This window comes from Glarea lozoyensis (assembly GCF_000409485.1).
Source record: "Glarea lozoyensis ATCC 20868 chromosome Unknown GLAREA15, whole genome shotgun sequence".
Classification (NCBI taxonomy): Eukaryota; Fungi; Ascomycota; class Leotiomycetes; order Helotiales; family Helotiaceae; genus Glarea; species Glarea lozoyensis.
Genome location: NW_007360989.1, coordinates 628734 through 651673, shown reverse-complemented (window position 1 = coordinate 651673; position 22940 = coordinate 628734). Strand labels below are relative to the sequence as shown.

Here is a 22940-nt window from a genome sequence, read left to right as displayed (position 1 = left end):
AAAATACAGCGAAACACAGCCTGTACTTATGCTATTATAAAATCCAACATATTTTCGCATCTCCATCTCCTCCACATACTCACAAACATGTCATCACAACTCAATAACCTGGAGGGGTCCCAAGAGGACATCAAACGAAATGAGAGCGAGCAATGCGCTATCTGCTTCGAGGGCTTCGTCGAAAAGACGACCATTCTTCCTTGCGAACATAAGACATGTTATGATTGCATCGGCAAGACGATGTCAGCGCAAACAATATCCAGCAAGACATGTCCCTTCTGTCGCGGAGAAATCGTTGAACTGAGTCGCACAGTCGTTGAGAAGATATCAAGCGGTCAGACCTTGGATGAGGAAGCGGGGCCGTACATTGAGCTGCCATCTATGCCTGATTTCGAAGCCGAAAGAGAAGAATTACGAGTTGAAGCAGCACGGTTGGAAATGAAACAAGAGAGTCTTCGCCGTCGAATGGACTTTCACGAACGAATCAGGGTTTTGGAGTTCCGCTTTCTCATGCTTACCCGCAACGAACGATTTCTTAACGTTCGATTACCCCGAGCAAGAGAAGCGGTAGACCGTATATTAGACTCCAGTCTCAATATACAGATATCAATGGGTCAAGTTCGCTCATCGGATTATCGCAGGGACAGTCATACTTTTGAGATTGTGGACCGCCTCACTAGTCCTTTACGCGTACGACTGCACATGCTTCAAGAGCAAACCCTTTCACTCAGGGATGAGTATGACAACAGAATTAGGGATGCCGCGCTCGAAGAGAATCTAGAATCTGTCCAAAATCTATTTGATGATTAGGACCAGGTGGTACCTAGGAATCTTGAACATGGTGGGATCGACGTTGTCTCCTGGGATATACTGCCATTTGGGACGGAAGACCAATGTAGCCACAACCTTCATCTCAGCCTCAACAGATAAGAAAGCAGGAAATAAATCATGACGGAAATGAATAAGAAAAAGATCTTTACAGAATAATATCGTGCCAGTAGTGCCAGTCCAGTCAAATCTCGAGCAATGTATGATTTATGCTGTATTGCACATCAAAATAAATTCAACACAGCAACCTTTTCCAAGACTTTAGAATCAATAGTGTGAAAGTGGCAACACATAAATGGTCCTGTATAGCAAACGGATTCGTAAAGGTAGAACGTGACTGTTGTCGACATGAGGTTGAAATTCGCTTCCACAATGTGGGTCAGCAGTCAAGGCTAGACCATATTAGGAACGATTTACCAGTTTCAGACCCACTCCCCTTGATTACTCCCAGGGTTCCTTCCTCTATTGATATCAAAAGCTCAATACATGCAGCAGTGACTCCTCTACGTCAGTAAGCGTTGAACAGTTCTGTGAGTTCATCCACATTGAATTGAATCTTCTCACAGCCCAAGATTCGGCGTGACTCATTCTTGAGGTTTGTGAAATGCATCTCGTATCCACATTGATCAAATCGAGAGGATTGAACACTACGGCGTTGATCATTGAAGGCTAACAAACTTCGGGCCCAAGTAAGAAACCCATCATCGGCAGAATATACGTTCCGTTCAATTGTATATATACACTCACATTCGCGTACTCTCTGACGCCAAAAGTTTCCTACTCAACGGCCCAAGAAACGTGACCATCAACCCTCCACTACTATCAAATTCCGACACATCACTTCCAGATTTTCCCTCCTCCTGCCTCTAAAATGCCAGACGAATTCAACATGGACCGCGACCTAACATGGAACGGCCCACCCAATCCCTCAGACATCCAGACCCAAGTCCAGAAAATTCTCTCACAAACCCCCTACGCCTGCGCTTCCCTCGAGAAACTCTCCGGTGGCTCCGCAAACTACGTATATCGAGGCATATTACAGAATCCTCTCGAGGATGGAGCAAAGACTATTGTCATAAAACATACAGAAGGATATGTAGCAAGCTCACCGAATTTTAAATTGTCGAGGTTGCGCGGTGTACGTACCTACTATATTCGTATTTACTAACAAACGATGGCTGACTATGGCAAGCACTATGAAAACACAATCCTAACATCCCTCCAATCCCTTCCCCCCATTTCCACACCCCTTCTCAGCATCAGCACACCCAAAATCTACCCCCTCCCCTCCACCACCAACACCCAAATCTTCTCCGACCTCCCCCTCTCAACAGACCTGAAAACATACTGTCTAACCCACGCCCTCACCACCCCCCAAGCAACCCACATCGGGCACTCTCTCGGTCTTTGGCTCAAAAGTTTCCACGTCTGGGGCGCAGACCCAGCTCAAAAAGAGCTACGCGAGAAAATAAAGGAGAGTACGGAGATGCGCGCGTTGAAATACCAGATCAACTATCCCACTATGATCGCCACAATCGAGAACTTCCCCGACCTGCTCGAGGGTAGCCGCGCGGTATTCGAGGACGTAGCGAAGGATATCAAAGCCCGCCTCGACGCCAACGAAGGAGAACTAATCCACGGTGATTTCTGGACCGGGAAGTACGCTTCCCCTTTCCCCCTCCAATCAAAGAAACTAACACACTTAGTATCGTCCTCCCCAACACACCATTTCAAGACACCCCCTCAACCCCTACCCCAATCTACATAGTCGACTGGGAACTAACCTGTCTCTCCCTCCCCTTCTTCGACGTCGGCCAGATGTGCGCCGAGTTATACGAGCTGAAGCTGTTCAAGAACATCGACGCCGGTCTTACACTCATAAGCTCTTTCATCTCCGGCTACGGGCCTGTAAGTCGCGGTTTCGCGTTCGACGTCGTGATCTTCGTAGGGAACCATTTGTTGTGCTGGGGCACGCGGGTTGCGGGGTGGGGAACCCCGGAGCAGATTCGCGAGGTAGTGGTTGTAGGACGTGAGATGGTTGTTAAGGGGTGGGAGAAGGACGAGCGGTTCTTTGGGGAGGGGCCTTGGGGGTCTTGGTTCAGTTAAGATGTTCACGATGAGTAGGTTGATTTCAAATGAGTTTCATTCCGCTTTTGAACGTGCATTCGAATACCCCTATTATACACTTTGCTCTGTCATACGCCATGCCAAAGCCACAAGGCATAGACCCAGCTTTTAGCCCATCAAACCTCCCAGACGCCATGCTAAAGCTGCAAAAAAAAAGCTGCAAAACTCAAATCGTATCATCATCCCGTGATCATCTACTCGAGCCCGCCTTGAAATCTCATTCCCAAGACCCAGCTATTTTCGAACTCCACCCCTCTCCGGACACGTGTGCCTGCTTTCTTCCATACAGCAGCGCCGAGTCCCACGTCCGCGACGAAAAGTTTCCATATGCCGTCGTGGCTGATCCCGTCTTCGTCGACAACACCTTCGCCCAGAACCATGGCTTCTAGAAGACCTTTCTTGGGAGCACCCATTGCAACAATGTAATTCGCGTGCATATATAGTGGTCTGCCGTCAATGATACATACCTTGCCACTTGTCGGATCAATACCAGTTGGGACGTCAATGGCCAAGACTGGTGCCTTGCTTCGGTTTACCCACTCGATCAGTTCATAAGCGGTCGCTTGCTCGCCCATTCTTAGCTCTTCGAAAGAAGTTGTGAGACCAAGAAGACCATCGACAACAAGCGCCAGAGGTTCTGTGAGGGTCTTGGCGTATTCGAGCAGTTGCACTTTGTTTGTTACCTTACCACCGAGTCCACGGAAGGCTTTGATCTGAGTTCTGAGGGGTGGAAGAAGGTCCGTTTCGCGCTCCAAGCCGAGGACACAAACATTGACGTTGATACCATGATTGCGCAGATGTCTACCGGCGGCAATGGCACGAACCCCACTTTTGTTATTTCCAGCCAATATGACTGCACTGGGAAGATTGCCTCCTTTACTTCTAGTCGACGTACTACTACTAGGTATTATAGCAGTCAGGGCGACCTCAGCGATGCCTCTTCCTGCGTTCTCGGCCATCATGTCTTCGGTAAGACCGACTTCATGATCAGCGATATTCTCTAGACTGAGCATTTGGAGGGCAGAAATTGGTTCGATGCGTCTATCTGATGGTACCAAATAGAAAGAAGGCTTTGCAGAAGGCTGCGGAGCTTGCTAAAATTATTGTTAGTCCCTGGTCTACGTAGACTAAGGGATCAGTCAGAGCTTACTGAAAGAGTTCTAGAAGGACCCGAATTGATAATGTTACTTCCTTTCCTCGAGATCGGCTTCCGATTCAAGCTGAGTTTACTTTCCGCTCTTTCTGTTCGTCTTGAGTGTCTACCACTTCCACTGCCTCTCTGACTCGCCCTTTCGTCACGGTCACTATCACCAGCTTCGCTCTTCCAAGGATCTGCTTTCGTTCTTGTATTACCATTCGGCGTTTCAAGAACATTCTCTGTGTAATGCAAGTTCTTTCCACCGGCTGTACCAGGTTTGCCTTTAGGCAGTCGGTTGTGGGAGACTAGTCGATCCTCATCCGCGACACTATCTTCAGCCTGTATCTGATTAAAGACGGTGTGCTTGTCAAACTTAGCCAGGTTGTCAGCGAAATCAAAATCACCCATATCCTGGACATCGGTCGCATCCTCTGTAGCCCATCCGTTTTCATCGCCCACCCCACGTCCCCGCTGCTTTTGTCTTTTCAAAGTAGAAAAAGGTTGAAAGGATGGATTGGGCTCAAGTAGTGGAGTTTGTCTCCAGCCTTTCTTGGTGGTCGCAGTCTCCTTTGCTGGTGTAACATCGGGCTCCTTGAATTCCTCCTTCTTTGCTTGACCTTTCCTCCGACGAGCTCTTCTCGCAGGTTTTTGTGCCGGCTGTTCTGAAATGTCTTCGTCTGCGACCAGCTCTTGCAATATTTGAGCTTCCACGCCCGGAACCTTGACTCTATCACTTTGGTTCAGCTGCTGCATAGGTTGCACCAATTCCGCGACAGGGGTCATATCGCTGACAACGCTGTCATCTCGGGGCCTGGCAGTCCTCGTAGATTCTGTCCTTTCCATGGCGCCATTGTTCCATTGTGCCGCCGCAAAGTGTATTTGGCTCGCGGGCTGAGGTCTTTTGCCCATGCTCAAGATCGCGGGATCCTCAAATGTCTTGGGTTTGGCAGGAATTAACGCGGGGGGTGCGACAGGTTTGGATGCTGGTAAGGGGGTTGGGATGGCTGCTTGAGGAGGTATCGCATTCTCATTGACGGCTTCCACAAGCTCTGTGATCTCCGCTGCGTTGATTGTAAATTCGGGCAGAGATTTTCCACTTGCTGGGTTGGTGACTAGAATACGTGTATTAGCACGATGTTCTACAAGACCGCGCAGGCACGTTGAAGGAGTCTACCATTTCTCAGAGTTAAGCTCCTGCCAGGTTCAAACCCGCTCACTACTCCCCTCAGTTGCGCTCCTGGTGGGTCGCTGAGAGTAACGAGCATCGTGAGGCCGATGAATTGGTTCGCCATATTTATGGTGGGGGTTGGTCGTCGAAGGTCGCACTGCTTAGCAGGAAAGTTGGATTGTCATGCGATCACTCGATGCGCACAAAAGTGAGCGTCGTTGGGGCGTTTCACTGATGATTGTTCGATCTCTGGACGGGTATGGCGTGTGAACTTGTTGAAGGGACTCGATGAGTGCGGTTGTTGTACTCGAGTCGGAGGGGCCTTTGGGGAAGTCGCGTTCTCAGAATATATTTTTACTAACGCTTGCTGGTTCATGCGGGAAGGGAGTCTGTGCAGACGGGGTTCACCCCGTTGCAGGAAAACCATCACCATGTGTAACCCGAACTCTGCCGCTGAACATCAGATGAGCTTGAACTTGGAGCTTTGGAGATGTTTTGAGTCAATACCGTACAGCTATTACTTAACCCACTCCTCACGCGGGCGATCTACCAAGTGTATAAGCCAATAATTGCGCCAGAGTTTAGATTGGCTATTGTATAACACTTCACTCACTCGCCTGTAATTTGATCTGACAAAACATTCAGTTCAATATATAAATTCTTTGGATATCTAACCATAATTATCTTGCTCTACTTGCATGTGATTTACATGTAACTCCAGCCAATAATCAATGCCCTGCCTCTGAATAACCATAACCTTACTCCACATCGAGCCCAAATGCTAGCAACGCCGTGCAAAATGCTGTTTCTGTCCCAACGCTCAGGCAATGTATAATTCTAATCTTGACTACCCGTACGCCGCCATAAGCTCCTCATCGGCATCGAAATCGTCCCACTCGTTCGATTTACTTTTCTTCGCGGGCTTTTCTGACTTGGTCACCGGTTTCGAGTACGCGGCTCCGGTTACTCTGGGATGCTCCATAGCTTTATTGACGCTGTAAAGGCTGTTGTAAAATTGAGCCACGCGGGGATGTGCCATGACCTTAGACTTATCAAAATTGTGTACCTCCAGCCCCTCTTGGCTGACAGCTCGACTAAGTGCGACATATGCCTGACCGTTCTCGAATATCCTTTTGAGATCAATCTTGACACGTTCCAGGGTTTGACCTTGAGCTTTGTGGATTGAAAGCGCCCACGCAAGAATGAGCGGAAGTTGTGTCCGTTGGGCTTGTACCTCCCCGCTTGGTAGCTCAATCTTCCACTCTTCAGGCATCACCAGCAAGGATCGTTCAGTCCCGTCGGCAAGAGAGAACTGGACTAATGGGTATTCTCGGCCAGTGTTCGGATTTGCGTCTTTGTTGCTGGCAAATTTCGCCGTCAGGCTTGTCTTTTGTGTCGCCTTCCGGGCTTCCTCATCCACAGGCTCTGCATCGTCCCCAAAGAGCTCAGGGTTCTTGTCGTATATTTCAAAGGTAACTTCGCTCATGAAAGCAATCACTTTTCCAAGAGAGCCATTCACTAGGCCCTCGTCCATGTTTTTAATCAGCATTACTTGGGCACCTTTCTTGAGCTCTATCGTTTTCGGGGCCATCATGTTGGATAGAAGTTTGTCTCGCATATTCTGGTCCGTGACTGTACCAGTATCCACAGCGTCATATCGATAGCTTCGTCCAACTAGTGACCGCATTCTGTAGGCATTCGAATTCTCGACCTCATGTCTCATAGGAAATCTAAGAAAGAGTTAGTAAGAAAACAACAACTGAGGGTCCAACTAACAGTTCCGTAGCTTCTAGGCTATCTTCGAAATTAGGCTTTCGATTCAGCTTTTTGAATGCCGCAACAGTAGAATCTGTAATTTTACCCAGGCGCATTTCATTCAGCATATTCGCAAATACAGGATCCTTCTGTCGAAAGACTTCCGTTAAGCCAATTGTATGATGAATCGCCGTCGACCACGTGCCCGCATCGAACGCAAACTTGATACCTCTAGCTTTGTTATCAGAATCCGGAACTGGGGGCAGTTGGAAGAAATCTCCGGTGATGACCAGTTGTATCCCTCCAAATGGGCGTCCATTGTTTCGCATAAGCCTTGCAATCCCTTCCAGCTTATCGAACAAATCGCCATCCACCATAGATATTTCATCAATAACTAGAATCTTGGTTTTAATCCAACGGTTTTTAGCTTTAGGATTTCTTCTGATCTTCTTCACAAGGGTAGGAACATCTTCTTTCCCCAGTCCGATACCCCCAAAACTGTGCAAGGTGACGCCACCAACATTGCATGCCGCAAGACCAGTCGATGCAGTGACTGCCACGCGGTCGCTCTCTTTCCTATACTTCTTTCGCAACTCTGCGATGATCGCCCTCATAAGAACCGATTTTCCAGTACCTGCCGAACCCGTAAAGAAAACACTTTTCGACTGATTGACTACGAGATCTAGTACTCGCTGCTGCTCCTGACTCAGGCTTATCGGAGCCATCTTCATTGTACTTTTCTGATGGCTATTTATTATTGCTTGTTGAGCTGGATCAATTTTCCTCGCCTTCTGCATTTCCTTGAACTTCAACTTTTCCTCTCTAACAGCGCTTCCTGTGTTGTTCCAAGGCAGTTTCTTCTCTTTAGGTGTGTGATTCCACTTTGAGGGCTTAGGACACTTCGACGAGGGGTGGCTTCCCCTGCAATGCATGCATATCTGAGTAGAAGTAGAACTGTCTTGAGTCAGATCAACAATGGCATCACTCTCTTCGTCTCCCGCAGGAATTCCATCTTCCTCAGCTCGTTTATTTACCCATGGTAAATTCCTCCGTTTGGAAGGCCTCATAGATGGATCAATTCCTGCCGAAGGTAATTCTGCGCTCTGAATAACTTCTCGTTGGCGTTTTACACCTGGGGGTGTTCTCCGGTGAGAAGGGGAGGAGGATGGCCAAGTCACAGCACTACTTGATGGGGCATGGGCCATTGGAGTTCGTGAGGTGGTACGGGGTCCTTGCGGTAGGTTGTAACCAGGAGAATCCGCGGGCTTCTTTTGAGAAACTGGTCGAGGAGGAGCTGACATTGGCGGTACAGCATTGGATTCGAATTCAAGATCGAAGTCATCGTCGTCGAAATCGTTTTCGAGGTAGGGCGCAGCTGAACGTAAATCAATCCCCGGATTGGTTGTGGCAAGAGCATCCTGCGATTCGATGCTACTGTTCTGAATCTCTTGAAACGAGTCTGCCCTACTAAATACCGAGCCATTCTTTGTGATAGCAGAGCCTACGGTGCTCGCAGTGTTTGACCTGGGCTTTTGACCAATATTCGGAGATCTAGCGCGCAATGGTTTCGTGGCGGTGGACTTTGGATTGATTTGAGAAGACGGATTTGCGGAATTCCTATAATTCGTGAACCCGCCAATCGACGATGTTGGTTGTCTTGAGTTCTTGAAGCCCTCCTCGATATTGCCGTTTTGTGATCCGCTGCTCGAAGGAAATAGTTGCTTTTCAAGGGCAGGTCTAGATGTCGGCGGCTGATCTGCAGACTTAACCACAGCGCGTTTCAACATCGCGTCTGCTATCGAGGAGTATGGACTTCTTGCATTGGTGATGGCTTGCCAGCCGTGGAATCGAAATTGTTTCCCACAAGTCGTAGTGGCAAAGTACTTTCGTGTGGCCGCAGAGAACGCTGAAGAATAATTCAAGCCAGCCGGCATGCAATCGGTTCGATGTATATCTGTGGAATGTGGCTGTCGAGGAGTGAATCGAGGAGGGGCAAGGTGTTTTGATTTGCGAAAATATACTTCGGTACACAATGCAATGCATGTTTTCGCGTTTGGGGTGAGTCGCGACCCCTCGAAGACGCGTTAATTGGGACCCATATATTTGATTGGTTGTAAACGAAGCGAGGGCATCGACAACCCCCCTTTTCATCACAACCTACCAGACCCTCAATTTCCACAAGGGATGACAACACGACCCGTTTCAGTGGCCTTTCAATAGTCAACAAGGCTTTGCTACACAGATATCAACTTTAAGTCTCCCACTTACTCGGTGTCCCATCTGCAAAGCTTTATTACTTGCTCTTCTGGAGATTGCAGGTGTCCAACCCGATCATCCTGCTTCTGAGTTCAGGGAGGTAATAGCTGCTCTAGCATGGAATGCATACCGTCGAAAAAACTGCCCAGTTATGCATCCCTTCTGACCTTTACTGCCACATGCGTTGTTTACAATTAACTATCGATCTTAACAAAATTAACCATACAGAAAAGGTTTATTTTGCATTATTTCTCTTGGACATCATCACGGGTATTGCATTTCGAAGTCGGTTGAGTTTCAGGATTGGCGTTGTGGAATGGTTCGATCATCAATGGGTTTTTCTGGTGGCTCTCCTTTCGATTCTTTGGCTATGCCAAGTGGCAATAGGGTGCGCAATTACAAGGCAAGTAGTAGTCCCATCTTCAAATTCACAAAGTGCGGTTGAGGTATTGGAACTCATCAAATCGGATGAATTTTGCGGCTCCAATGCATCTGAATACAAGTGACTAATATCGGATCCGAAGCATATTGGCCTTGTTTTCATCATATCTTATGGCGTTTCTCTGCATTAGCAACAAACTGTATTCTCGAGAAACCACTTCACTTTTATACCTGTCCTTCCTCCCACTTTTTGTATCCGCTGTTATTTACCGAATCCAGCTGATGCTTTGCATCTCTCTACGTAAGAGGATACTCTTCAGAAAATTGCGATTTTGAGGACATGTGGTCACGGAACATGGCGCTCGCTGTCAGATGAATAGAAATCATTGACTTGGATTATCCTGTTTCCGTTTCCTAGATTCCAATTCTACTTGTCAGTTTCACATACCGCAAACCGTCAGATCTCGTCCTTTCATAGAAATGTTAGCCTAGTACAAGTTACATGAGTTATCATTTCTGTACCTGTCGCTGTCTGCTTCTATTACCAGAATGTTAGCTTTTGCAAGGAGGAATCACAATTGGGGCTTTTTTTTCAAGTGTTGCGGTGTTACAAGTGAGCTAAGGCTTGGAAGTAACAGCCTATGCTCTCTTGTGGTATGATATGGTAACTTGGAATTCATCTATAAACATAAGAAAAATGGAGCTGCATTTTTCCATTTTAGACATCCACTCTATCTCGAGATCATTGTCCAAAAGTAGTTTTTTTATAAAGAAGTCAGCGCTTTACAGGCCAACGCAATGATATTCTCTATTCTAATAACTTCAAATTCTAAAATTCTATGCCTCTACCCATAAACCGTAACGCCGAATCAAAGCCTTAATTTCCAACCGAATTTCCCAGAAGAAGTCTCCCCACATTTCATCTTCTCCGCCCCTTTCCATTTCCCTTTCCCTTTCCGCCTCCCCTTGCCCCTCCCATTCCCATTCCCATCCCCCCACACACTCTCCTCTGCGGCAAAACAGCCACCACATTCACCGTCTTCCTCAAATCCAAATTTGGCCTCAACTCCAACCTAAAAAACGTCTCATGATCAATCTGACACTTCAAATCCCATCTATCCACAACATCCCTAAACTTATACCCCTGCGCGAACCAGTGCACATGGCTTATCTCCGTCCAATCCTCATTCAAATTCTTCGGAATCGCGTAGTAGCGATGTGAATACGCCAGCCCGAAATCATCGCGCGAGATGACGTGAATGCAATACGGCGTGTCGTCCTTGATTGGGTTATTGGCTACTGCTTCATCCGACAGGACGTCATGGGGAACCCAGGGTTGAGGGACAGGTGGATCTCGACTTCGCGGTGGGAGGTTGAAGATGCGGGAATTGAAGTTGTAGATTTTTTGGCGCTTGACGGCGAAGCTTAAGAAGGATCCGTATATTCTGTCGTGAAGTTCGCGGTCGGGGTTGTGCCAGGGTTTGTTGTTTTGGGATGTCCAGGTCAGGTGTGCTTTTCCGCAGCAGAAGACGGGTTCGAGGATTGGTGGGATTGATTGATTCATATTGAGTGCTGATTAATTTGAATGCAAAACTGAATTAAAGCGTGACAGAATGATGGAGAGGAAATCAAAGCAGATTCGAGAAGAGATATAGTCTTTGTGATGCTGAAGTGATATTCACACAAGTTGGACGTTGTTTAGTTGTGAGTGAGAGATGCTTCTACGGAAGGCCCACATGATGGCGAATTCAGTATGATTCATCTCGATATCTCAGAAGTCTTTGATATCGCTTAAGAGGTGAGGTTGTTGACTGCTGATTTTAAGAAATAAGCTCATTCTTGCCACACTGCTCCCGGCGTGAATCTAGGAATATTACAAGAACGGAAGACATCTCGGAATACAGGAGCACAATCATTCAGAACTCTTTAAACAAAGATGTATAGTTTGTTTTCATCAGCTGTAATGATCCAACATACTACCCATATCCCCAATGAGGCTTGATTCACCCATCCTGAACGTCCATGGAGACACCTCAGACACTTCAATCCAACGGCCCATTTCTCAATACCATACTCTTCCCCACCCCTCCAAAACCAATTCCTCCCTTCAATCTACCATCACCAACCAGTTTCAACCCTTCATCATCAAACCCAAGCCCAGCTTCCCTCCAAAAGAAAAATCAAACCCCCCCCAAACACAACCCAACAACGCCATGTCCATGCTAAGCGGTGTAATGTACTCTCCTCTCCGTACTTTTCCTTATATCAACTGTTCATCAGAACGCATATTGTGGCACGTAATTCTACGAAACCATCCCGTCTTCCCCATAAGCCAAAAACCAATAAGAACAACCCTCCCAACTAAGCTTCTAAATTCACAATTCCGAAAAGGCTCCCATACATTTCTCCTACCATATAAAACACCCATAAGATCACACGAGCGCAAATTCCATTCTTCAAATAAAGCTTTAAACCTGACACCCGAGAATGATTCAACATGCTTCAATTACAGGTTCTTTTCGGCAGTTGAAAGGTATGACTTGATTCACAGCTCTTTTAGATGACAAGGTCAAGATATCTTTCAGTTTTAGATTAAAGTTGACGGAAAAGTGGATTGTATAAATCTGGCTGTTCAGGAGTCGAATATCGTATGCAGTCGAGGGAGGTTAGGGCAATATGTGAAAACGTGATGTTATAACCGTTATATATGTTTCGACCAAGTATCCAAAACAGATTTTACATATCCCATCCACAACCTACCATATTTCAACTCCTCAAAAAGCCGAAAAGAACATCCCGGAAGAAAATCACACCACGAGAAAATATCACAAAAACAGGACATCTCATTTCGAATTTGCATTTCCATCTCATTGATACAACCACATACACCCATACCACATCCTAATTCAATCCCTCCTCCTTCTCCTAAAACCTAACCCCTTTTCCCCCCACTACCTCCACCACACCCAAAAAATTACAAAAGAAACCAAAATTGTATACTGTAATTAAGTATGTGCATTCCTAACCCTCACATGCCCAAGTGCAAGCCCAAAAATAATAAGCAAACTCCAAAGCACCATGCAAACCCAACCCATCCACCCAACCAACAGAATGCCCAACCTCACCCACCCTAAAAGCCAAGCCAAGCCAGCCAAAGTGAGAAAGTGGGTGTCATCATAACAATCATTCATATACAAAGCTCGAAGTTAATTTTTCAGAACGTCTTTCAGCCCCCTCCCAAACAGCTCTTATATTTCCAGCAAGTAGCAAAACGTTCACGCCTTCTCAGGTAATTCACTGAGCTTTCTCGGTCTCCCAGGAGGTTTCATGGTTTTGTCGTCTTCCTTCGGAAGACCGCCACTACTTGTTCGCCTTGCGATTGCGATGCCCCCACTTTTACGTCTTGGGAGCGCGGAGCCGGGGATGGGGATTACGCTTTCCAAATCCCCTTTACCGTAAGTGTTGCGTCGATTTGGGGTGGGAAAGTCGGGTTCTCGAGATTCATCAAACTCGATGTTTGACACGCTTTGAGAATGTCCGTGGCCATGGGAGGCGGCAAAACTGCCGCCGATACTTGATCTGGGTCTTCTTGATTCATATGTGGTTGAAGAGTAGTTTCCTAGGGGCGTTCTCGCGCCACTCATCGATGTCCTACTTAATGGTCTGGATAACTCGGATCTGCTGAGTGGTCTGTCAGGCCGAACATAGCTGTTGGCTTGACTTGCTCTGCTACTAGGTCTACTATCCGAGCTTTCGCGGCCCTCTCTACCTGTGACAGGACCAAATGATAACCGACTTATACCTGACGTAGACAGCCTGCTTACATGCTTTGCTGAAGGTGTATCGTCGGATGGGGCAATTGACGAGTGGCTGACCGTGCTTCCACTTGCTCGTTTCCTACTTCTTATCGTAACACTGGAGGGCATAAAGTTATGGCCTAGCGCTGAGCCATTCCGAGGAGATGCCCGAGGAGGTGTATTTACAGGAGCTGGTAATTTGGATCGAACATTATGAACTCTCTGCTCCAGCTTTTGCATTTGCGCTGTAAGACTTCGAAGCTGTGTAAGTGAGGCAGAGTTGGGTACGTTGCGTGTTGCAGGTGCTTTCGTTCGGACGTTCCGTATAACAGAAGGCGTCGCATCTCTTCTTCGAGCTGGGGTCGGTGCGGCAGATCCTGGTCCTCTTGAGCTGCGCAAATTTCCTGATGGGATTCTTGTCGCTGGCTTAGGCGTCGTGCTGGAATCGCCAGACGGCAATTTGAGCTTGCTTTTGTGTGGATTCATTGGTGTTTTCGCTACTGGCTTCGCAGTAAGTGATGCCTCGGACATTGGAGGAGACGGAGGAGTAGGTGTTTCGGAGACGGTATCGACAGTCGAAACAGATTTGGTATCTGGTGGAGTACTGATCATAGGCGACGAAGCTGCAGAATTGAACGATCTTTCCGGGTCGAACGCCGGAGAACTTGGGGCGGTAATATCGGTCGATAAGGAACTGAGTTGACGTTTGCGCAACTTGTCTTGTGTAATCTCAGCTTCGATTCTCAGATCCGACAGCTCATCGCGGAGCCTCTGCGTTTCGATGCGTAGGTTTTCTCTTTCCTTTTCTCCAACCTTGATCTCCTCTTCTAACATGACGCCTCTTTCAATTGCGACATTATACTTGGATTCTAGGTCCTCTAAAGACGACGTCGTATTGCGCGCCTGCCTTTCGAAATCATCATTGGCCACTTCAATATCCCTAAGTCTTAGATGCTGGGTTCGGTTGGCATCTCGCAGTGCCGTAATCTCTTTCTGCAGCGTATTTTGCGCTGAGTTCGCTTCTGTCTTTGCTTGTTTGTATTTCGTCTGAGATATCATTAGCCACATATTTACCTCACAGCAGAACCTGCCAGTCCCCAAAAGAATGCATACCTTCCACTCATCGACCTCAAACCCTAGACTTTCTACCTTTTCCCGCAGCGCTTTCTCTCGCTGCTCCGCAGCCTCAACATCCTTCTCAAGCTCCGCCTCTAATTCCTGACTAGACGCTTGAAATTCTGCTAATTCTGCTTCCAACTGTTCATATTGCGATTTATAATACGCGATCTTTTCCTCCTCTGTCGCAAGGTGGGTCGGTGGGGAGGACGGTATTTCGTCCATCGAGATCCTGTTTGCCGTAACTCCTCCAAATCTCCTATACGCAATCTGACATTCGCAGGCTCTCTCGTTTGTTGGAAATGCGAACCACAATCCCTCCTCCTTTGAATATCAGACCTACGAAGCTTCCTGTGTGCTTATTTCGGGAGCGGTGTACTTATGTAAATGTTCGAGGTCCGCGCGCTGGCTGTATTGTTATCGCAATCGTAATGAGCTTCGTGGTCGGTCGGTTGGTCGTTTCGTATCCAGTGATGTGTGTCGTTATTATTATCCTAGATATGCTGGTGGATTATTTCTATTCGTGGTGATTTGTTGGTGTCGTTGCCGGTGTCGTTGTCGGTGGTTGTCGATTGTCGGGGTTGTCGTCGATGAGTTGTTGTGGTCGTGGCTGCTCCCTCCTGAAATCGATGCGCCTGATTAAATTCACACCCCTGCATGTCGTCAGGGGAACCAAACCCCTCCCGATCTATCAAAGACCTCACCTTGACATTCATGGATAGCTTTGTCAAAACCGCGTATTATTTGTTTTCTTTTGACATACGCACGATGCATAACATTACCTTTCATTATCTACGCGTTAATCGAAGTTTGGTTCCTTAATCCTGCCAGAAGCTGTCTCCACCGCTTGCACAACAAACACGAAGGCTTTAATGCTCGGCCCACTTAGCAGAGATAGAAAGACTTCCATGAGCTATACTTAAAGAAACTACTTATTCTGCCCATTTAAGAGTTTGATCATCAGTGGGTATATGTGGTTATTTCCTTGATACCAATTGTCATTAACATTGTTACCAGCTACCATCTTCAGGTTTCTGTTTCATTGGTGATTCATGTCCCACAAATGACATGTGATTCATTGATGAAAGCCATCCATTACTCCACCAGACTTCAAGGTCATGTTTAGAGAACAGTCTATTATTCTATCTCTCCCCATTTATCAGATATACAATTTACAATCCCAAATTCAGGATATTCGACCGCTTTCCCCCCATATATAATATTACAAATCCATCTTCTTCTCGTGGGTATTAACATTATCCGAATCACTACTTGGAACCGCACCCGCTATCGCAATTACATCCTCAATATCTGGACCAGAGAATTTCTTGCTCGCGCTCGTGAACCACGTTATGGCGGCAATGAACATAATGGCTCCGACAGCAGCGGAGGTGTAATTCATATTTTCTGACGTTACGGGAGAGACAGATGGGAAGTTGAATGTGATGCAAGCGAAGACGAGATATGTGAGTCCGATGGCGTTGACGATGATTGAAACCAGAGGTTTCATGGCCCATGGACCGTTGAGTTGTTTGTGGCTTCCGTGGAAGTAGGAGATGAGTCGAACGAGAAGTGGCATTGCGTAGGAGAGGTAGAACTATGGGAGACAAGTGTTAGTGTGTACCGGGAAAAGGCTTATTCGAATCTCTTTGAAACAAGGACACTCGAATGGAACTTACGCCTTCAGTAGCAATCGCAATTACGGTATTGAATCCGGTAACCGTCCCAAAGTAGATGCTATTGAAAGCCATCTGAACGACAGTTGCGAGAACAATAGCTACAACAGGGATTTGATGCTTCTTCTCGACCTTTCTGATGATATGAGAGAAAGGAAGACCTTCGTCTCTTGCAAAGGCATAGAGTGATCGAGCTCCTTCGGCCAACAACGCGTTCGCCGATCCCATATTGATAACGACGATGAAGGAGGCTAAAAAGCATGTTCCGACATTACTGTTGGTGGAGTCGTGGTAGATTTGAATCAGTGGCACGAGAGTAGGTGTTTCTGCGACCAAGGTGATATCTCCGATACAGAAGCATACTGAAACGAGGAACACGAATCCGGTAACACAGCCTATCCATACGGACATGACTATTGCTCGAGGTGCTTGTTTGCTGGCGTCTTTGATCTCTTCGCACATCTATTGGAGGCAGAGGTTAGTCTCCTCTGCAAACGGGGAAGATTCCTCGAAATTAACTGAACTATATTAGGGTCTCGTTACTTACGTGGGCTGGAGCGTCATCTGTCAAATGTTGTGTTAGCAATATGTTCTGGAAAGTAACAATGGCAGTTAAGAGAGACTGCTACAAGCGAGCGAAATATCCACCCCAGGATAATCAAAAACAACAAGCATAACTCAACAGGGCGAGGACACTTACAACAACACATCCCAAACGCCGGCTGCAGAATACCAATAATCCCAGCCATTGGAGCACTAAAGCCGGTGAAGTTCTGGAAATCCTGGAACACGAAAGACGCCGGTTGCTTGTTCTGGTTGCAAGCGAGAATGGTGCTGATAGTTGTGATAAAGGCAATGATATTGAAAATCAAAAAGCCTTTCGACAGCTTATCCAGCACACTCGAACCCCACAAATTGATGAAGGTAGCGATCAACGTAAACCCATATGCAACCAGGACAGTATGCCATCTCTCGATCGTGAACGAAGGGTGGGTGAGCTGCGCTTGTCCAAGGATAAAGTTGGCACCGATAAAGGAATTCGTTGCGCCCATTGCGAGAATTCCTATGCCAAGATTAGAAAGTTTTCTTTGAAAGTCTTGGGGTTTGATTTACCAATAATCATAAACCAGCCGGTTATATACGAAAATTGTCTGCGAATACTCCTAGGAGACAAGATGTACACCCAGGAATATTGTCCTCCTGCCACTGGGTACTCACTGCACATCTCGGCCATTGAGTAGGCGACGCATAAAGAAACGCAACAGATTCCAACCCATCCCCATATCATTACTGGTGGTCCTCCTGATGTGACGCCAGCGACTAGAACACCACCGAGAGCGCTCCAACTGGACGATTGATCAGTATTTGATTCAATAAATAAGGAAATACAACGCAGAATCTGGACCAACATACCATGATACTATTGAGAATGAAAATCCGAGCATACCAATGAACCCGAAAGATCTGGTGAGTTCTGTGTAGTTTAGTAAAAGACAGATAAACACAGTACTCTCCAATTGACGATTAGCTTTCACTCACCTTGTTCATATCCAAACTGCTGCAAAGTAGCATCTCTGCCATCTCCAACAGCTTTAGTCTCAGGGTCTTCCATAGCGATTTTCTCAAAGAAAAAGGGGTATCAAAAAGAGACAAAGCGAGAACGAGATATAACAAAACTCAAAAATATAAAGGAGAATCGAATACAAATCTTTGTGGGCAAGAACTGTTATAAAGGTATACTCTACGTATCTATGTTTCATTTCACCTATCAGTTAACTATTTGCCTCCCCAGTTTTCTAATCGCATTACAACACACCCCATCTTGAAATCCTTATCGGGCTATCGCGATGCATGGTGACAGGCGTCATGCAAGACCGACATGTGGATCCTTGCAGAGTCAAGTTATATCTCCTTTCCAAGTTCCTACACATACTGCCGTCAATTAACTCTCACCTATTTATCAATCATCTGCAAAGCCTCCAATTGATATCATTTAAAGGCGAAGTATTTTTACCTAACAACTCCAACACAAACAAAGGAAGCGAGCAGGGAAACAAAAGTGGAGTTTGACGGCTGACTAGGCTGGTTTTAGCTACAGCAATTAACGTTAGCTTTCCCGGTTGTTTCCTTATCAGAGACCCTTAATTGCTCGACGACGTCTCTGAATTAATGCTTTGTTTCTGTCATGGAAACAGAGATGATAGACGGCCACTGACTGGTGATGGTTATTGGCAATCTCCTCCGGTGAGCGGGCCGACGCCCGATGATGTACCCGGTTGTGTGTCCAGCATTGAGATGTCTGGACGTCTCTCATCTAGCCGGCAAGCAAGCCGATAGTCATAGAGAAACGTTCGAACGGGTCCTTTGCATGGGCGTTTATGATGTGAGTTTTGCAGTTCTTTTCCGTCGAGAATCTCGAATGAGATGATTCTTGTCAAGTCTTCACCAAGCAAATCGTACATGCGACAGATCATACTGATTCATTCTACCTCGAGACCTAGCGCACCCGATGGTATGACCTCGGAAATATAAAATCAAAGGTATCGTGTCTGTGTCTCTCACATGTACTTCAATTCTCCTTTGTACCTTGCATTTAGGTCGAATTTGTAACACAAGATCTGCCCAGTGGTACCACAGATGGACGTACCAGTAATGTTACTGACTTCAAATGTCTCTGACTTGGTCGTACATCAAGCGATAGAAACACACTCGAGAGTACCATGAACTCCTCAAATCAATTACAATATCTCTCAATCTCCTTCTACTTCTTTACCCCTTTCCTCCTATCCCACTCATCAACCATGAGAAATGGATACTCCAATCCGAATCCACGTCCTTAGCGACGGCACTAAATCGCGTCTCGTTGAATTTCCTCGTCTAAACAGTTTTGAAGACGTAGATAAACTTTCAGAACCAAGAACCACGCATTGGAATTTGCTCAGTTGTTTCTCACAACGAAAATATCAAGCAAGGAATTCAGAAATCGCTGACAAGAAAAAACAAGACCCGAGAATCTCAATACCGCCTACGATCCCACCTTTGGAATTACTGAAGTCCAAGATGACGGCTCAGGTTGAGGCGAGACCTTATGCGTGGCCGATGGATGGGGCGTTTAATCCGAGGACGACAGCGTTGGTGATTATTGATATGCAGAAAGATTGTGAGTTAAGTCTTCATTTACAAAAATTTGCGTTAGCAATATATCTCAGATGGTCACGTTTTACACCCACATCCCTCAAACACAAAATCTCTCACTCTCTCACTCCCTTCGCCTCACCCAAAACTAACACACCCAGTCTGTTCCCCCGGCGGCTACCTCTCTTCTCAAGGCTACTCCCTCGCCCCAATCCTCTCCCTCATCCCCCGCCTAACCCACCTCCTCGCAACCTTCCGCACCCACTCCTTCCCCATCTACCACACGCGCGAAGGCCACCGACCCGACCTCTCCACGCTCTCCCCGCGCGAAGCCTCCCGCTCCAAACTCACCTCCGGCCTCGGGATCGGCGACCCCGGGCCCCTCGGCCGTCTCCTCATCCGCGGCGAAGTCGGCCACGACATCATCCCCGAACTCTACCCCCTCCCCTCCGAACCCATCGTCGATAAACCCGGACGCAGCGCGTTCGCGCACACGGACTTCGAGCTGATGTTGAGGATCAAGGGGATCAAAAATTTGGTTGTGTGTGGCGTGACGACGGATGTTTGTGTGGGGAGTACGGTGAGGGAGGGGAATGATCGCGGGTTTGATTGTGTGGTTGTGGGGGATGCGTGTGCGGCTAGTGAGGGGTTTTTGTGAGTTGAAATTTTTCTTTTGGGGGAGTGAGGGATGTGGGAGGGTTGGGTGTGAGATTCGAGGCTAATTTGACTAGACATGATGCTGCTCTCGAGAGTGTGGTTGCGGAAGGTGGGATCTTTGGCGCGGTGGCTACGATGGAAAGTATCCTGAAAGCGTTGGGGGAGGAGATGCCGGAGCATTTGAAGGAGAAGTAAATGGGTGGTGCCAGTCTGGAGGCGGATACCAAGAGGAAGGGTAAGTCAAAGTGTTTTGTAGATTTATAAGCTGGAATGAGATACCTTGCGCATACATGTTTACTTTAAAATAACTGGAACAGCTGGATGTTTTGTTAGCGTATAGGCTTTGTGTGATTGTCGACCATCATGTCTTCCAAGAAGAATAGTCATTGTTCAAGTATTTCCAGTGGAACCACATTTTCGTTATATGCCAATACCTAACCGAAGATCAGAAGCGCTTGATCTAACCGAACTTCACTATCAATTAGACCAACGTCAGTAGTCGCCTTCAAGTTCCTGTATCTTAATGCAAAAGTGTCCTTAGAGGAGAATGAGTTTCGAAAGAACTTTTTCAAAAATGCTATAAAAATCCTCAAGATTTCTACTCCACAAATCCAGCTAGCAAAATGGGGTATATAACAAACAAAAAAGAGCCAATACTCCATCCAAGCGGAATCTCGAAAGAAGCAAGGCCTGATAGTCCATCCAAATGTCCTCAAATCCATATCAAACTATCGCCGCCCACCACCAACTGCAAAGTTATCAAACATCCAAACCCTCGGAAATTTCCACCACAAATCTCCTCACCTTCACCAGCAACACATGACCCTTGATTCTCTCATACCTGGCTCACAACCCCTTCAACCCTCAAATCCGCGAAATGTCCCTCAACACCCTCCTCCGTAACCGCAACCCCATCGCGCACCTCGAGCGGTTTACTCCCAAACCACCCGTGCGCCGCCTCATCCATTTCCATCGGCGTGAGCGGTCTGCGGGCTTCCTCTAACTCTATTTCTGTCATCTCAGGGAGCGGGATGTCTGTCGCGAGACTGGGGAGGGCAGGGAGTGGCCGCTCAGAAGAGCGTCGGACGCGCATGATGAGCGAGGGTTCGGAGTCGGTGCGTGGTGGGAAGAGGGTCGTGAAGGCTTTTTGGATGGCGGGGGAGTAGGCGGAGCCGTTACCGTAGGAGGTGATGTTCGGGTTGTCGTGTGATGCGGGGATACTGGGGTCTTGGGGGGTCTCTTCTATAGCGCCGGAGATTCCGAGGCCCGGGGTGGTGGTTTGGGTTGAGAGGATGTAGTTTGAGCCCCAGGAGGATGTCGAGGCGGTAGGCGAGGATTGGGCTTCAGGGTCGAGAACACGCTGGGATGGAGGTTAGTTGGTGTCCTTCCATATGATCGTGGTCCATTGAATCCATCGCTCGAGCACCACCTGAAAATATATCCCAATATGCAAAAAAGGCCAGATAGTGGAGGAACTTACAGGTTTCGGGTTCTCCCTTAGCCCTAAATTCGCCACAATCTCCTTCTTAGCAACTGGTCTATACTTTTGAAGATGAAAGCCAAACCCAGTGATGGCAGACAATGGAGCGTCACCGTTCACAACACCATTCAGACTTAACATCGAACCTTCTCCCAAGTTTGGTCGACATCTGTGACAACATTTGAATTGACATTCTCCACCTCGTATCGGGATCCATGGTTTCTGTCCAGCTTTAACAATCACGCGAGTGGGTAGATATCTGGAAAAGCGACTTTGAGGTGGGGTAACAAAGAGTTCGGCAGATGAGTTTGGGTGAGTCGTCTCGGATCTTGCGGTGTCTAGGACCTGGTGTGTGTTAGATGTGATCTTTTTGATGTTGTTGACACTCGTTGTGGTTGTCATTGGAAGAGACCCCATCTCGACTAGCTTGACGCAAAACTTACATGAGATCTTTGTTCAAGGATTCTATTAATCTGCTCCTGGCTGTACGAGTCAAGTTGTTCCTGCGAAACCTCTTCCAAGAAGGCTATTTTGCTCATTCGCGCGACTGGACCTCGTTTTGGGGGTGCAGCTGGCCGCTCAAACAAATTGCCAAATGCATCAAGAGCTGGCTATCATTCAGATTAGTATCGTTTTTAGCAGCACACAAACGCAACTTACGAGCGCGTTCTTATCGAGATCATCCTCCAGCAGCAATTCGCGATCTTGAGTACATCTATACAACCATCCAAAAGACCCTGGATTACAACAGACCGAGCATCGAAACTCTGTTGTGTACAGACGTGTCATTGTCAAATGGGTACATGACGGATATTTCGGAGTAGAATGTCGGCTTTGCTTTATGGTTTCAGTCGAGGATCCATTCGTTTTGGAGTCTTGCGCAGCCATGGTTGTTGTCGGTTTGCTGGGTACCAGAAACAGTCGAAGGCGATATCCGAGTTTAAAGAAGCTCCATGTACTCTGTTCCTGAGATCGATGGTTTCGTTGTTGACAATCTGACTTAATTGAAATTCCCCCGAGTCGCTGCTGTCTGAATTGTATGAATAATGGCCTCACTCGTCCGAAGCTTTTCGAAGATGAGTCTCTGCAGTGATCTGGTGTCAACAAGGTTCCAGCCTCCTACATGGATTTTCCTCCACTAAGCGAACAATTCACCCTAAAGCTCCAAGTCTAGCCGAGTACAATCACGACGGGAACCTTGAAGCATTTCCCCCATAGAACCCGTGAGACGAACCTGTAAACTCCTCTAGGTTAGCATCCAGTAAAAAAGCGAGCTTCATACAACTGGTACTAGTTGGCAATTCACATTTGATCTCATACTCGTGACACATAGCCCAATATGAGTCAATTAGCGCGATTTGCATTTCATGGCCACTGAAGCCTGCGACAGCGGGCTTACTCAACGTTCTTTTATACCCGGAAAAAT

The 22940-nt window shown here is 47.1% G+C and overlaps 9 protein-coding genes across 9 annotated transcripts; 3 read left to right on the top strand and 6 right to left on the bottom strand.

The window, feature by feature from the left end:
* Positions 1 to 87: 87 nt before the first annotated feature.
* GLAREA_06036 (RING/U-box) lies at positions 88 to 810 on the top strand (the record flags this gene model as incomplete). Its single annotated transcript, XM_008081450.1, has 1 exon — positions 88 to 810. The coding sequence occupies one exon, from the start codon at positions 88 to 90 to the stop codon at positions 808 to 810; it is 723 nt and encodes a 240-aa protein (XP_008079641.1).
* An 889-nt stretch (positions 811 to 1699) lies between these two features.
* On the top strand, positions 1700 to 2934 carry GLAREA_06035 (Protein kinase-like (PK-like); the record flags this gene model as incomplete). The annotated part of the gene is made up of 3 exons (XM_008081449.1): positions 1700 to 1966; positions 2021 to 2487; positions 2535 to 2934. 3 exons carry the CDS (start codon positions 1700 to 1702, stop codon positions 2932 to 2934), a joined length of 1134 nt encoding a protein of 377 aa, XP_008079640.1.
* A 215-nt stretch (positions 2935 to 3149) lies between these two features.
* On the bottom strand, positions 3150 to 5385 carry GLAREA_06034 (YjeF N-terminal; the record flags this gene model as incomplete). Its single annotated transcript, XM_008081448.1, has 3 exons — positions 3150 to 4049; positions 4106 to 5205; positions 5268 to 5385. The coding sequence occupies 3 exons, from the start codon at positions 5383 to 5385 to the stop codon at positions 3150 to 3152; spliced, it is 2118 nt and encodes a 705-aa protein (XP_008079639.1).
* A 723-nt stretch (positions 5386 to 6108) lies between these two features.
* On the bottom strand, positions 6109 to 8950 carry GLAREA_06033 (P-loop containing nucleoside triphosphate hydrolase; the record flags this gene model as incomplete). Its single annotated transcript, XM_008081447.1, has 2 exons — positions 6109 to 6991; positions 7038 to 8950. 2 exons carry the CDS (start codon positions 8948 to 8950, stop codon positions 6109 to 6111), a joined length of 2796 nt encoding a protein of 931 aa, XP_008079638.1.
* Positions 8951 to 10572: 1622 nt separating this feature from the next.
* GLAREA_06032 (uncharacterized protein) lies at positions 10573 to 11217 on the bottom strand (the record flags this gene model as incomplete). The annotated part of the gene is made up of 1 exon (XM_008081446.1): positions 10573 to 11217. The coding sequence occupies one exon, from the start codon at positions 11215 to 11217 to the stop codon at positions 10573 to 10575; it is 645 nt and encodes a 214-aa protein (XP_008079637.1).
* A 1711-nt stretch (positions 11218 to 12928) lies between these two features.
* On the bottom strand, positions 12929 to 14791 carry GLAREA_06031 (nuclear distribution protein nudE; the record flags this gene model as incomplete). Its single annotated transcript, XM_008081445.1, has 2 exons — positions 12929 to 14497; positions 14564 to 14791. 2 exons carry the CDS (start codon positions 14789 to 14791, stop codon positions 12929 to 12931), a joined length of 1797 nt encoding a protein of 598 aa, XP_008079636.1.
* A 997-nt stretch (positions 14792 to 15788) lies between these two features.
* GLAREA_06030 (uncharacterized protein) lies at positions 15789 to 17854 on the bottom strand (the record flags this gene model as incomplete). Its single annotated transcript, XM_008081444.1, has 7 exons — positions 15789 to 16163; positions 16246 to 16704; positions 16790 to 16806; positions 16943 to 17305; positions 17356 to 17588; positions 17656 to 17716; positions 17782 to 17854. 7 exons carry the CDS (start codon positions 17852 to 17854, stop codon positions 15789 to 15791), a joined length of 1581 nt encoding a protein of 526 aa, XP_008079635.1.
* A 1448-nt stretch (positions 17855 to 19302) lies between these two features.
* Positions 19303 to 20229, top strand: GLAREA_06029 (Isochorismatase-like hydrolase; the record flags this gene model as incomplete). Its single annotated transcript, XM_008081443.1, has 3 exons — positions 19303 to 19402; positions 19539 to 20031; positions 20109 to 20229. 3 exons carry the CDS (start codon positions 19303 to 19305, stop codon positions 20227 to 20229), a joined length of 714 nt encoding a protein of 237 aa, XP_008079634.1.
* A 640-nt stretch (positions 20230 to 20869) lies between these two features.
* Positions 20870 to 22402, bottom strand: GLAREA_06028 (uncharacterized protein; the record flags this gene model as incomplete). The annotated part of the gene is made up of 4 exons (XM_008081442.1): positions 20870 to 21394; positions 21515 to 21859; positions 21958 to 22125; positions 22175 to 22402. 4 exons carry the CDS (start codon positions 22400 to 22402, stop codon positions 20870 to 20872), a joined length of 1266 nt encoding a protein of 421 aa, XP_008079633.1.
* Between the last annotated feature and the right edge of the window lie 538 nt (positions 22403 to 22940).